The 13,885-nt window shown below is 31.6% G+C and overlaps 5 protein-coding genes across 6 annotated transcripts; 2 read left to right on the top strand and 3 right to left on the bottom strand.

Moving 5' to 3' along the window:
- Positions 1 to 143: 143 nt before the first annotated feature.
- On the bottom strand, positions 144 to 2,064 carry OCT59_003146 (60S ribosomal protein uL18). Its single transcript, XM_025316887.2, has 6 exons — positions 1,998 to 2,064; positions 1,724 to 1,751; positions 1,606 to 1,647; positions 1,154 to 1,372; positions 585 to 1,090; positions 144 to 520 (listed from the first exon to the last, which is right to left on the bottom strand). The coding sequence occupies exons 1-6, from the start codon at positions 1,998 to 2,000 to the stop codon at positions 425 to 427; spliced, it is 894 nt and encodes a 297-aa protein (XP_025179499.1). The 5' UTR covers positions 2,001 to 2,064; the 3' UTR covers positions 144 to 424.
- A 605-nt stretch (positions 2,065 to 2,669) lies between these two features.
- On the top strand, positions 2,670 to 4,481 carry OCT59_003147 (uncharacterized protein; the record flags this gene model as incomplete). The annotated part of the gene is made up of 5 exons (XM_066145431.1): positions 2,670 to 2,944; positions 3,080 to 3,524; positions 3,595 to 4,110; positions 4,186 to 4,341; positions 4,462 to 4,481. Exons 1-5 carry the CDS (start codon positions 2,819 to 2,821, stop codon positions 4,479 to 4,481), a joined length of 1,263 nt encoding a protein of 420 aa, XP_065996154.1. The 5' UTR covers positions 2,670 to 2,818.
- An 815-nt stretch (positions 4,482 to 5,296) lies between these two features.
- Positions 5,297 to 6,819, top strand: OCT59_003148 (uncharacterized protein). Its single transcript, XM_066145432.1, has 5 exons — positions 5,297 to 5,679; positions 5,765 to 5,827; positions 5,911 to 6,021; positions 6,099 to 6,173; positions 6,258 to 6,819. Exons 1-5 carry the CDS (start codon positions 5,503 to 5,505, stop codon positions 6,477 to 6,479), a joined length of 648 nt encoding a protein of 215 aa, XP_065996155.1. The 5' UTR covers positions 5,297 to 5,502; the 3' UTR covers positions 6,480 to 6,819.
- Positions 6,820 to 6,826: 7 nt separating this feature from the next.
- Positions 6,827 to 9,645, bottom strand: OCT59_003149 (uncharacterized protein). Of its 2 annotated transcripts, XM_025316884.2 has the most exons (5): positions 9,354 to 9,645; positions 9,048 to 9,271; positions 7,933 to 8,974; positions 7,231 to 7,855; positions 6,827 to 7,153 (listed from the first exon to the last, which is right to left on the bottom strand). In XM_025316884.2, exons 1-5 carry the CDS (start codon positions 9,522 to 9,524, stop codon positions 6,954 to 6,956), a joined length of 2,262 nt encoding a protein of 753 aa, XP_025179496.1. In that variant the 5' UTR covers positions 9,525 to 9,645; the 3' UTR covers positions 6,827 to 6,953. The 2 variants fall into 2 exon arrangements, with proteins under 2 accessions (XP_025179496.1, XP_065996156.1); XM_066145433.1 differs by having other exon boundaries at positions 9,048 to 9,645.
- A 292-nt stretch (positions 9,646 to 9,937) lies between these two features.
- OCT59_003150 (uncharacterized protein) lies at positions 9,938 to 13,746 on the bottom strand (the record flags this gene model as incomplete). The annotated part of the gene is made up of 12 exons (XM_025316883.2): positions 9,938 to 10,489; positions 10,578 to 10,691; positions 10,779 to 11,554; positions 11,702 to 11,880; positions 11,969 to 12,135; positions 12,212 to 12,301; positions 12,372 to 12,454; positions 12,528 to 12,895; positions 12,981 to 13,011; positions 13,080 to 13,160; positions 13,258 to 13,431; positions 13,533 to 13,746. 12 exons carry the CDS (start codon positions 13,744 to 13,746, stop codon positions 10,307 to 10,309), a joined length of 2,460 nt encoding a protein of 819 aa, XP_025179495.1. The 3' UTR covers positions 9,938 to 10,306.
- Between the last annotated feature and the right edge of the window lie 139 nt (positions 13,747 to 13,885).

Consider the following 13,885-nt stretch of genomic DNA (forward strand, 5'->3'; position numbering starts at 1 on the left):
GAAACGAGACTGATGAGCTTAAAGCAACAAACAACGAAGAAAATTCTGTTAATAATGGGATTTTTTAATATGAAATTTAAACATTGCAATATCTAGCAATGAAAAAAAATAATATTTATACATGAACATCATTCATTAAGAAATTTGTAAATAGAGAAAAATTCCACATAATCTGCTATTTATTAGTTTTTTGTAACATAATTGCACATTATTCTTTTAACAAGTTAATTAAATTTGGTATTTTCTTTTTAATAAAGTAAATAATACTTAATTAGAAAATCAATGATTATATACATAATAAACATTTTTTTTGTCTGCAAAACGTTTCTAGGTCAATTCATAATACGCATTTTTTATTTAATATTAAAACTTTTTCACTTTTTCTACTTTTTACTAAAGTAAAAGGATAAATAGTAATTGATAATCATTCTTCCTCTTTTTCTATTGACCGTTTGTAAGCTGTGATCTTTTGTTCAATCTTATTTCTTCTCTGTTTAAGATTCAATCGATATTTCTTATACTAAATGGTAGATAATAAATTAGTTACGTATAAAATTGGTTGCTAAAAAATGTAATTAATTTACCTTCTTGGAAGCTTTGTAGTCCTTCTTCTCTGTAGGTTTAAATACAGGATCCGCACGAATATTAGCGTGTGCATCTTTATATACTTTTTCAAGATCATCCGCACCAACCCCAGCTTCAATAAACTTGGAAAATTGTTTTTTAAATTTATCATCATCTTCTTCCTGTAGAATACGCATAAAATCGGCTACATGGCCACCATAAATGTATTTACGAAGGACTTCTGTATCAAGCGTTTTTGATTCGGCATCGTAGCCAGGAAACCGATTTTCACCGTGAGGAATGAAAATACCACCATCACTTGCACCTTTAAGAGCTGCAAACACTTTAGATCCTGTAGATGTACGTTTTAAGCCTACATCCAAGAAAGCTTTAAAAGGGCGTGGAGCATCTTCAAGTTCTTCAATGGGTGCTACTTTACCGTCCGGTTCAGTGATGCCTAGATACTTGTCGGCTAATCCAAGTTTGGTGAGAACTCTTCGAGCTGCAAGCAATCCAGTGGCGTACGCTAATAATATTAAAATGTATTAGAACTAATCAATAAGCCTATAATCTTTTAATCCTTACTTACTTGCGGCCCAATTTGTAAGTCCAATTTTAATACCATATTTTTTTAATTCATGCGAATAAGCGGCCGTTAGGACAAAGTCTCCATCAAGTTTCGCATAAATAATTTGAACAATGACGTCCGTATTGGTGAAACGAACTACTAATCGGTATTTTGGAGAATTATACTTATTCTTTGCCTGTACAACAAGTCTTTTACGAGCATAATAATCGGTCTTGCCCTCTGTGAATCATAAAATAATTTAAAATTAAATATGATAAGATTTACTTGACAAATAGATAAATGAAAATTATTTAATATCTAATTCTCGATCAGATAGGAGCAAAAGACTAAAGACTTTTGATCAACAAAAAAAATTCAGCTGAACTATGATATCATCATTATAGCTAGATTAAAATAAAGTTTTGACTTCCTTTTGTTACTACAAACATGCTCGTGTTTGCAATTGAACTTACCGCGTCTTCTACGATATTTGACCTGGTATCGCTTGAAATAAGCTATTAGATAATAAAATATTATATTAATTATTGTATCAATAAAAATAAATAATAACACAATAAATTAATAATCTACCCTTATTCTTTACTGTCTTGACGAATGGCTAAAAGATTAAAGATTATCATAAGATTTTTGATTAATGCTTATTTTATTAATACGCAAAAATATCCAATTACACAAAAGAATGAATTCAAATCGATGGATGATTAATTTTAATTAAATCAAGAACATTAAAATTTACAAAATTATTATTTTTTTTTCATTATGTTTAATTATTTTGATTCTCTTTCAAATATCTCTCTGATTATCATTCAATATAAAGTGTATTTATATATTTATGAAAACTTACCATGCTGGCGAGGCAATAGACCTATTGGAAGAGGAGGAAAAAAAAAAATCAAAAAAATTTGGTTTTTATGTCACATGTCGGATCTATTGATTAGTCGTATACGTCATGAACGTTGATAATCACGTGATTTTTAAAATCATTTCTAATATAGTATAAACCGCTCAACACAATGTTACATAAACCAAATTTAGCGACACCTGCTTGAATAATGCTCAAATCAAGATGAATGGAATTTATCGCAATGTGTGTTGTGAAGATAATACGGATAATACGTTCGTCCTCCTATTTTTATTTTTTTATTTTTTATTTTTTTTTATTTATTTATTCAAGTGGTTAAAAATAACAAGTCTTCGTTTTTTTTATCTCAATAATTTTGATGATAATCAAATATAGAAATTGTACAAACTACTGAATCCCGTAATTCATGTGACTATGTGAACATGTGAACAATGTCAAGAATGGAAATTCATTTGGTAATTTCATTATCAATTTGTGTTTTCGTGTGTCATTGTTAAAAATAATTTATATAATTTATGTATTGAAGCATATTGAAGCATCCATTTATAAAAAGGAAATTTTTTATCCATGTACTTGTAAAATTATGATCGACATCACGTCTTGTGCACCATAAGTAAAGTTTTGACGGCTGTTTCTCTTTTTTTTTTCTTCCCTATAATAAAGATCGCGACCACTATAGAATATTTTTCTTTCATATAACTTCAAACGTCTTAATAAAGGTTAATAAAGCGAATAGGCGTATATTGATAAATACCATTACAATACCTATAGACTTTACTCCTCGACCTAGGTACTTTAAAAATATGGAGAAATTGATTTTAAACCAGCAGAATAGACCGCGGTTACTAGAAATTATACAGTACATCAAAAGTGCAAAAAACATCGTTGTGATCGTAGGAGCCGGAATAAGCGTGTCAGGCGGTATACCCGTAAGTAAATTTAATTCTGCACGAGCTATTTTAGAAAGGATAAAAGCTTTTATAAAGATATAACGCGCTTTAGAACATAAAAATAAAGGCTGACTGTTTTTGATATAATTATAATTTTGAATTAACTTATGTTAGGACTTCCGGTCCCCCGATGGCCTATTTGCTGAGATAATGAAACAGTATCCCGGTGTCTTCTCTTCGGGTCGCGATTTATTCGATTTATCTAGGATTTTTATATCTTCAAGGTCATTAACGACGTTTTATAAATTTATGGCTTTGTTAAAACAACAAGTCATTAGTGCAAGAGTAACGGCTACACATCATCATTTTGCAAAGCTAAATAATACTAATAAGCTTTTGCGAGTATATTCACAAAACGTTGACAATTTAGAAGAACGTGCTGGACTCACCATAAATGATTGTAATAATATACGGTCTTCCGATCGTATTGTAAAATTACATGGTGAAATTGATAACGTATGGTGTAATATATGTCATAAAACTTTCCCATTTTCGTCGGATGTTATTAATGCATTTAAAGATGGAACCCCCCCAGAATGTCAATATTGTATGGAACAAGGTGAATATCACAATTGTTTGAGATTTAAATTATTGCTATTGAAAATTTTCTCAAGTAAATTTATTTATAGCGGAGAAGGCAAAAATATCCGGGAAAAGAGTTCGAAATCCCAGAAGTCCAATGCTTCCAAGGCCAAATATATTACTGTACAATGATTTTGAAAGGACAGTTGGAGAAGAAATTGGTCGGGTCGCTTATCATGATCAACGTAAAGCTGACTGCCTATTAATAATGGGAACGTCACTTAAAGTTTCTGGATGTAAAAGTTTAGTCAAAGATTTTTCTAAAGCGGTCCACAACAGAGGCGGAAAAGTGATATTCATTAATACGACTGAAGTGGCGACAAATAATTGGGAAGGTGTTATCGACGTTCATATTCAAGGAGCGTCCGACGATTGGGCCGAACTCGTTGAGGCCGAGCTCGAAAAAGAGCCAGCAAACAAGAAAAGAAAACGATCATGCGAAGATGATGGACAGAAAATAAAAGAGGGAAAGCTAAAAAAACTTGCCAATAAAGACGATAAGGTTGTAGGAATTAGGCAAGGGCAGCCAACCCTTCAATTTAAAAAACGAAGTAAGCTTCAAGGTATTAATTTTTTATATATAAATATGCTAATGATAGATTTATAAGTTCTAATTTTCGAAAAAAAAACTAAATTAGAAGGTAAAACAAAGAGGTCCAGAGGTCGAGAAGCAGATGATAATGAAGAGGAGCGGAAAATTACCAGAAAACGACACAAATCCGCTGACAGTGACGATAAAGTTGCGGTAACGAGCAAGGTGAGCCGGAATTCGGGAAGGCGTATTAAAACACAAGGTAAGATTTATATCTAATATGATGGATATATTAAATGGCTGTGCTGAGTTTAAACAAGTTTTTTATTACATTTGTCTTATATATATATATATATATATTTATTTAAAAAAATCACTTTAGAAAATAAGCGAAGACATTAAGAACGTTAGAAATTTCACCCTTTATGATAGGGACATTGTAATTTATAATGTCGCTAATACCATCTTAGTATATAATGTTTGAACAATCAAGTAGGATATTACAATAATATAATGTTGATAGAGATAATTGTTATATAATTTTGAGAAAGTCAAAAGTAACAGTAATATTAATAGTATGATGTCCCCTAAGCTAAATTGATATAAATTAAGGACATTATATTTATATAAGAATAATTTCATGTTGCATAAAATAGAAAGTAGATTAAAATTAATGTGTAAATAATAGTTGTGACGGTTCTGGAAACCAGCACACAAAAAGTAGAAAGTAGAAAACTAGAAAAGCTGTAATAAAGCTTAGAAAAATTAATCGATTTATCATAATAAATATTTTTTTTAGTTAATATTTTGATTGTTGGTAAAATAATATATATTTTTTATATTTTTCCACGTAATTTACATGTATTTTATTCGAAAGATCATCAATGTATTTTGACAATCTTCGGATTATATCGTGCACATAACATCGAATGACAACAAATTCCGATGAAATTTGCTGCGGGTATGTAACATTTTTCAAAGTGGACGTCATCAATATGTTTCAAAAAATTGCCATTTTTGGTTACTGGCTTAAAGCTAGATAGGCATATAAATATACCTTGTGATGAACATTCAGCAAATCACAAGAGTAACTGATTGTTGACGCCCTTCATTCCCATCTACCACTCATTCTCGTTTGACCTCTCCACTTCTTATTGGACTAGAAACCACCAATACCAATACAAGCAGGTAAACTAAAGGCTGTTCACTAGCCAGGAACTTGAACTTCACAATTTCATTGAACTTTCGTTTAATTGGAGTTTACAAAAACTCTATCAAAGTTCAATACTTTGTCTTTACTAATATATATTTATTTTCATAAATTTAAAAAACATGTTTCAGACCAAATTCATCCTACTTTTCAATCATCCTTCTTTTGTGTACAAACATATTCTTTGCGATTCATCAGTTTATTCTAATATAAATGGATATTAAAGAACAACAGCCCGAAACTACTGAAGAACAAAGAGTTGCGGTGGAGGCTCAATCAAATGGCCAACCACAAGAAACCGACCAGCAACAAGACCAGCAGCAACACACAAGATATGATATTGCGTACGCTAATCTAACTCCCCCTAACCAAACTGTAGTTGTTGATCCAGTAAGTTTAATATTTCCTTAAAACGAGAATACGAACTGAAACTTAGATTTATATTCACTTGGTTTTTTTTTGTTAGTCTCTCCAGACTGATCCAACGAAATCATCTGGGTCTTTTGGCGCAGTTAATTATCATCCACCATACAGTTTGGTAAAATAAACATTTTTTAAATTTAATGCGTTTGGTATAATATCGTGTAAAAATTTAGTTTGAACTTTCCATTCAATATTTAGATTATGAGTCCAAGCCCTCATCAGTACGTTATTGGTACTTCCAGTACTCCCCCTGCAGCAACATCGGGAATGGATGAACAGGAAGAACCTCTTTATGTAAATGCTAAACAGGTAATGAAAATATTCTATTATAAAGATTTTTAAAATATCTATTTTTAAATTTTATTTTGAAATTCCTTATCAAATAGTACCACAGAATTTTGAAACGTCGAGCTGCTAGGGCAAAACTTGAAGCAGAAAATAAGATACAGAGGGGACGAAAGGTTCGTCATCTTTACTATCGTTAAAATTTCATCAAATCAATAAATGTCAATCAAACAATTAACATACGTATGTTTTATATATAGAAATACCTCCATGAATCTCGTCATAAACATGCTATGCGACGACCTCGTGGACCAGGTGGTCGCTTTCTCACTGCGGCTGAAATTGCTGAATTAGACCGACAGAAAAAGGAAGAATCGTCTTCTCAATCACAAGACACTCAACAGCAAAACGGTTCTGGAGAACCTTTGAATCAAATCATTCCGACAGTAGAGAACGGTATCAAACAAGAAGTTCACAAATGAGAAAATACTGAAAAAGTCGTATTCTCTCTTTCCTTCACTTATACTGTTAGTTAAAATTATTATTCTTTTTTTTTTAATCATCTAGAGAGAGTTTAAATTTTTTTTTTCTCATATTTTATTTCCTTTTTTTGGAGTGGGCGGAATTTCAGACATTTTTTTTTTTGTTTCAAATACAACTTCATTTATATAGACTTTTTAATACTAGTGATTAGTTACTTATTATAATACGAAGTTCTTTTAAATGTTTATTGAACTGACAATAATTGAATTATTTTCGGTTCCGAGTTTTATACGTTTATAATAACGGATTCTTTTTAATAAAATAATCTCAATTTGAATTAAAAATATTATTATTGATTTTAACATTGAATCATTTTTATTTAAAAAAAACCCTTTAATTTTTTTTCGATAATATTTTACACAGAGAAATTTCTATCTAATGGAATGAGGTATAAAAAAAAAGCGATTTAACATTTATACATTTTGCATATTAAACACAAATGGTTTTGAATGTTCTGAATAAAATGAGGAAGTATCAACATTATTATATGTATTGATATCATTGTTGAGATCTTCGCTACCTTCAACCTTAGTAGGATTGTACTTCAAATAGAAGTTAAGCCCTATAGCAAAAACTAGTGAAATACAAACCAACGGAGGTGCAAGGACATCATCTAATATAAATACATTATTATATAATTGTTATTATTATTATTAATGAACTAAGTTTAACATAAAAATTAAAACTTACCATAAGGACCAGGTTCTCGATTATTGATCATTGTAAGTCTCTTATTATATTTTATTAATGAATATATAAGCGCAGCGACACTAATAATTGCGTAAATAAATCCACACATGTACCCAACTCTATCATCACCACTAGTATTAAATAATGCTAAAGAAAATGAGCCCAACAATACACTAAATCTCATCCAGTGGAAAAAGGTTCTCTCGTTGGCAAAGAAAACTTTTGGTTCCACACGTACGGGCGTAATAATCTTATGCGGCATACTAATATTTGGTGGCAAAATAACTTCTTCGGGTCCTGAACGTTTTTTTCGTTGAAATATTTTACGAATAGTTTTAACACCCATCGGTCTTTGTTGTTCGTCCTCTTCCTCCTCTTCCTCTTCTTCGAGTAAAGAAGCATCTTCGTTACCTCTTGCTTCTTCAATATTATAGTCAACAGCTTTGCCTTTGTTTTTCCTGTCTCTTCTACCACCTACAACTTCGACGTTAATAACGTTTTTTCCTGACATGGTACGCTTTGGACGTGCTACGTGTGAAGTAGATGATTCAGGATAATCCTCCTCCTCCTCTTGTGATTGACGAGCATTCGGTGGTTTTAATATATCTTTATCAATATTTGGTAACTATATATAATAAAAAAAAAATTTAAGTTAAAGCTATCAATGTAGAATGAACAAAATATACAATTAAATTTACGAACCCAATATGGAAGAGAAGGTGCATGGGAAGTAAACACTGTGGCAACTCCGTGAACATATTTCGAAAATTGAGGAGCTTCTTCAACTAAATGACTACTAACTAATTCTTTAACCCAAGCCGGCTCCTGTTCTCCTTCATCTAACTTGAGTTTGACTTCCAATACGGCGAAAGGAAATTTAGCACATTCAGTTGATGGTAATTTACTAAACATATCGCCATCAATATCATTGCGACGCCACTCATCTTCCCCACGACGGCGTGTATTGTCAAAATTATCCTCGCGAACCATATAAAAATCAGTATCGAGTGATATTCTGACATGCTGATCGCCAGGAATTTGAAATGCCATACGGTTATAATAAGTACGAAGAACAGGCGATAAGTTCTTTTCCTTGATGATATCTTGTATATCTTTGATTAGTTTTTGAAATTGTTGAATATCTTCATCTGTTTTTGAAGGATCTTCCTTCATTTTATTGATCGCTTTTTCCATTGCATATTCTCCTTTTAAGAAAGCATTAACATGCTTCTCTTTTATCAAGAATCTCTCCTTGACTTCATCTTCTCCCTGTTCACGTATTTTCCTCTCCACAAAGATGTCTTTGGTGTTCTTTTTATTACCATACCATCGTAACCTTATAATTTGATCACCAGGTTTACGATCAACTTTATCTTGATAAAGTTCAAGCACTTCATTATCGAAATATATAGAAGTAATCGAAGAATCAGTACCAGGTTTATAAACCAAAACGGGAAGATGACGAAGAATAGAAGTTTTAACTTCCATTATATTGTCCTGATGCACCCAATATTTATTCGTTTGAATTAAGGCTCTCTCTTCGGATGTAGAAGGTTTCCATGATGTCGACAAAGCTGAAAAATTAGGGGTGGATGGTCGTACATCGGATTGATCACCTAACCCTTGATGAACAATGTGATACAACCTGGAAAGTTGAACAATTATTGGCTCAAAGGTTTCTTTATAGAATGGGCACGCGTTCAAACGGACGCTGAACATGGCACGCAGATTGTAACTTGTACGTCTAGAAATAAAATAAATAAAACTCATTAGACTCGTAAGCGAATAAATTTGAAAATAATAGTTTTTTTCGCTACCTGTCGTGCTTTTTAATAATTTTCATTATGCCCGTATAATTTAAACGGGCGTATTTTGCGAGCTCATTCAGCTCCTCGGTGATGTCATTAATCTCCCGTTCAACTTCGGCATATCTATCCGGCACATTCATAGAAGGGACATTGCTTATAGATGCGACGGAATTTTCACAATGTTGAACACGACCCTTGATTTCTTCATATTTCGAGTTTTGGAAAGCATAAATCTAACAGAATAGTATAAGAGAAAAAATTGTCAATGAATTAATAATTAGCCATTGATATATACAAATGCTTTCTAATGCCGACCTTTTCCAATTCTTTGTCCAACTTCTCAACAAATTCACTCTCATCTTTTTCCGTATATCCTCCTTCCTTTTTCTCCCCCCGTTTGAGATGTTTTTTTAAACCGTCATAATCAAGATAATATTCATTCCATTCACCGTAGAGGGCCACTCGAAGCTGACTACCGAATTTCATGATTTACAACTGAATTTTTTAAAAAATTAAAGACGGAAACAGCGTACAATTTCTATTAAAAATTATAAATATTATAGTCTTATCGAATTAAATAACCAGAATATATATACGAACAGCTTCCGAATGAATTAAAAATTAATACGCCAAAACCTTTTATACTTTTTTTTTCGACTTATGATGTCGTCGTACAATTGAATTTAACCCACAGTTTATTCATTTATAAAGCTCGTGAAATCAAAATTTTTACGCCTATTTCAGCCTAAACGTTATATAGTGGAATAATCTTACTTCCGATCCAAAAAAAGATTAATCGTTGTTATAAAATAATCTTAACTCTAATAAATAATTCTCACACAAAAAAAAACATATTTGGCATATCAGATATTTGAAAGCAATGTCAATTTACCATCCATGATCATTATTAACTACAAACCAACCTCCAAAAATTTTTTTTTTCGTTTCATAATAATAATGTAAAAAAAAAAAAAAAAAAAAAAAAAAATAAAATAAAATAAAATAAAAAATAATATAATAGTAAAAATTTGTACCAAGAATAACGGTTATAATAAAATAAAGAAATAATATATAAAGATGATATAGATATAAAAAAAATACAATCTACAAAGAAATTATACATTTAGAATTATATTTTACAGAAGTAGCAGGAAGAAATAAGAATTTGTTTTTCAAAATGCGCAAATCCTATGCGAAATTTAAATCAAAGTCATATTTCCTTTGGCTATATTCTGTTAGTTTTATTTTTTTTTTCTTTTATATTTCAATTATTGACCATTTTGCATATTGCCACCGTTATTATTATGAGAATTATTTCCATGACCACCACGGTACCCTCTATAATTATTCCCATATCCTCCACGACCACGACCGCGACCACGCCCACGTGATCGATTATCATATGATCGATCGTCAACTTTATTAATCTTTATTGGTTGTTGTCCAAATGTCTTTTTGTCAAATAAAGGTTAAAAAATTAAAAAAACCGTGATTAAAAAAAAAAATAAATTTAAACAAATAAAAAACTTTTGTTAATACCTGGCCATTTAATTGAATTGCATTTTCTAGTGATGCAGTATCACCAAAATCTACATATGCAAAATTTCTCTGACTGCGTGTTTCGCGATCATGTATCAAACGAACTTTAACGATCTAATTATGTTGAAAAAGATATGTAAATATGTATATTTAATGATTAATTTAAATTTAAATTTTAAATTTAAATTAAAGAATCGTTACCTGAAAACTATAACCTGACTGTGCGAAAAAATCTTTAATATCGTCCTCGCTTACAGGCGGTGTAATGTTACCAAGATAAACAGAAAGTTGGTTTTTCGAATTAGCGCGACGATTATTATTATTATTATTATTATCATATTGACTGCGATTTTGTGGTACAGTCGTATTATTATTATTGGTGCTACTAGGACCTTCTTCGCTGTTTAAACTACTATTAGTTTGAGCTTGGTTTGACTCATTCATATCTGACTGTTTCCAATTTTCTTGTTGCGTTTGTTCAGCCCAATTACTGCCACTTTCCCCATTCCCATTTGCTTGATTAATATTATTTTCTGAAACAGTGGTATTGGCGGTATCGTTATTGCTATTAATTGTAGCTATAGTATCTGTCTGGCTGCTACTACTAACATCACTTCCGGCAACTTTTGATGGAATATGTTTAGAGTTATCAATATTAGTGATAATTTTTTGTGATGTTGAACCTTCGTTTGGAGGAGATGATGACTCATTACTCCATGGTTTCCAATTATTAATCTCATTTGGTGATGTCGTCTGTGTTGGAGACGATGTCTGAGGAGCTAAAATAGGCGATGGTGCAACACCTATGTGTGATTGCTGAGGAACAAGAGCGGGAGAAGGCTGCTGCCATTGTGATGGATTCCTCCTAGTCTGACGATCCATGGGAGAAGGACTGGTAGGAGCACCAATCAGAGTACCTTGTGGTGCACCCGTAATCGGATTAATCGCTGGAGCTCGACGATAAGCGAAATTGAAACCTAAATGTAATTTATGTAATTTGTAAATAATCGATTAAAGAAATTATTACCATTAATATTTTTATGGTTTATAATATTTATCATTATAAAAATTATTCTACAAAGTATTTTGTGTTTACGTTTACGACAAATGATCAATTGGAATACCTTGTGCTTTTATTTCAGCCGAGACTCTGCCTTCTTTGATATCCAACAATACCCAACCAAATGCAGCGTCCGGTAAGTTAAAATTCCACATATTTTTAAATGTGGGTTCTTCTCTGTTAGCCGATGGAACTCTCTCTACAACAGTGAAAGCATTTTGTAAAAGAATTCTCTGAGATTCACTATACATTGATTAATAATCAGGATTTATTAACAACGTATTAAAACAAAAACATGATAAACTATAATCAAACATTAAATAATCCTTACTTGATACATCCTTCAACTTGATTCTTAACAGACTGCCACATCTCATGAAAAGTTTTTCTGGAGCTTTCTAATTTAGCACAGAAATTTGCTTGATCACTTTGTACAGAAAACTCGTTATATGAAATACCGTAACGGAAATGAAGCCCAGCAGAGATAGTAAAATCAGCCTATAAAAAAAGAAAAAATGATTTTTAAAAAATATTTTATATGCAATATTCATTCAGTTAGTATAACAAATCTTACACGTAAAACAACAGATAACTGTGCTAAGAGCCCTTCACGACCGGGACTACCATGTGTGACAAGAACCCTTGTTTCGGTTTGATCGTATACCTGAATTTATAACGTAAGAAATAATTAATGAATAAAATAGAAAATGAGATATTAAATAAACGTTACTTACTTTTTGAGCTGTGTCAACTAATTCACCAATCTGTAAAATAGTCGTCCACATAGTTCCATGTCCTCCGGCAATCGTTGCACTTCCTTTTTTGTAATAATTTATTAAACTAAAGTGTACATTCAAGAGTTACCTTGTTAGATTAATAAAATTGCTTACCTTCGCCATTATCAAAAAGTTTATGATGAACTACAGCACCACCTAATCCGAATAATCTTAAACTTACGCCACCAATGTCAATTACATAAGTATTAGCTTCATCTAAAATATTTAAATTGTGCACTTTGTATTCTCCTGTCCTGAATTTCTCTAAAACGACGACATCCTCGCATGCACCCCATACTGTGTATAATGGAACATCAAGTTTTTTCTTTCCGTCCCTGAATAGTGGAAATTCAGATAAAAGAGGCCCAGGGGACTCAAGAATTACGTTACGTAATTCTTGTGCACTTGTAGAACTATGAAGAAGTTTGATTCTTAATTGTGGAGGTATGATGGTACTATAAGTTACAAGATGCCGTAAAGTTCTAAAAATAATATTATTAGATATGAACTTTATAGTCCCTGTACTAAAAATCGAACAAGCAAAATAAAGATCCATGCTTTAATTACTTATCGCTAATTCTTCCAAGACTACTCTCGTCTGTAAAGGAAAAAATATTTATTTACTTATAGAATACAGTAAATTTAATGATATTTCAGATAACGTACCATAAAATCCGAAATCACCAGAATGAATAATAGCAATGGCACCAGTTTCTTTTGCAAGTTCATTCAATTGAGAAATATTGCCTGTTAATTTGAAATTTTTAATTAATCTTCGACATATTTTTGGACGTGTTTAAATATTGAAAGCAAGATAATCCACACCGATTGGAATTTTACTTACCTCTTACATCTGCAACACAAATAATTCTACCGGCTTCTGTACTGATTAAACCTGCGCTACCTATCGGAAGGTTAGATGTATTAACTGATATGCCATTTGGAATGTTTCGATGTACGTTGACGTGGTTCGTTGAAGGTTGTTCTGATAGAGACGCACCGTAGCCAGGCGAAATCCCTACAAAAAAAAAAGAAGAAAAATAACAATAAAAAATTAGCGCGACTGTTAATAAGTGAGTGCAATATTTTAAAAAATTTAATAAATAATGTCACAAATACCGTTTTGGCCGTTTGTCTGATATGTATTCTGAGCGTAAGTACCGTTCCAGTTACGAGCCTGTGCCGCTGATGTTGAAGCAGAGGCTTGTTCATAGCTTTGCATGTCCTGAGCTGGCATGTTATTATTTTCCCAGTTTTGGTTTACTTGGTTATTATAAGTGTTATATGGTTGATTCGGGTACTGTTGTTGCTCTGTTCGAGCGTATTCTGTCATTATAAGGAAAAATACTTGATCCCAAACTTTATTTCCTTAATAAGTATTTATGCGTTACTTTACTGGAACGAAATGGTTGAGAAACGACAAAATTCTTTGAAAAATATGGAAATTGTATAATACAGAAGATGAACACAAA

This window comes from Rhizophagus irregularis, chromosome 11 (assembly GCF_026210795.1).
Source record: "Rhizophagus irregularis chromosome 11, complete sequence".
In the NCBI taxonomy this organism is placed as follows: domain Eukaryota; kingdom Fungi; phylum Glomeromycota; class Glomeromycetes; order Glomerales; family Glomeraceae; genus Rhizophagus; species Rhizophagus irregularis.

Bases quoted from the DNA above. Each gene is read 5' to 3' on its own strand.
- OCT59_003146 (XM_025316887.2), bottom strand. The intron at 1,373-1,605 runs GTAAGTTCAATT...TATGATTCACAG, and splicing joins CAAATATCGTAGAAGACGCG to AGGGCAAGACCGATTATTAT. The intron at 521-584 runs GTAAATTAATTA...TCTACCATTTAG, and splicing joins ACTACAAAGCTTCCAAGAAG to TATAAGAAATATCGATTGAA.
- OCT59_003148 (XM_066145432.1), top strand. From the start codon at position 5,503: ATGGATATTAAAGAACAACAGCCCGAAACTACTGAAGAACAAAGAGTT. The intron at 5,828-5,910 runs GTAAAATAAACA...TTCAATATTTAG, and splicing joins ATCATCCACCATACAGTTTG to ATTATGAGTCCAAGCCCTCA. The intron at 6,022-6,098 runs GTAATGAAAATA...CTTATCAAATAG, and splicing joins TTTATGTAAATGCTAAACAG to TACCACAGAATTTTGAAACG.
- OCT59_003149 (XM_025316884.2), bottom strand. From the start codon at position 9,524: ATGAAATTCGGTAGTCAGCTTCGAGTGGCCCTCTACGGTGAATGGAAT. The intron at 9,272-9,353 runs GTCGGCATTAGA...CTATTCTGTTAG, and splicing joins TGGACAAAGAATTGGAAAAG to ATTTATGCTTTCCAAAACTC. The intron at 7,154-7,230 runs GTAAGTTTTAAT...TATTTATATTAG, and splicing joins TCGAGAACCTGGTCCTTATG to ATGATGTCCTTGCACCTCCG.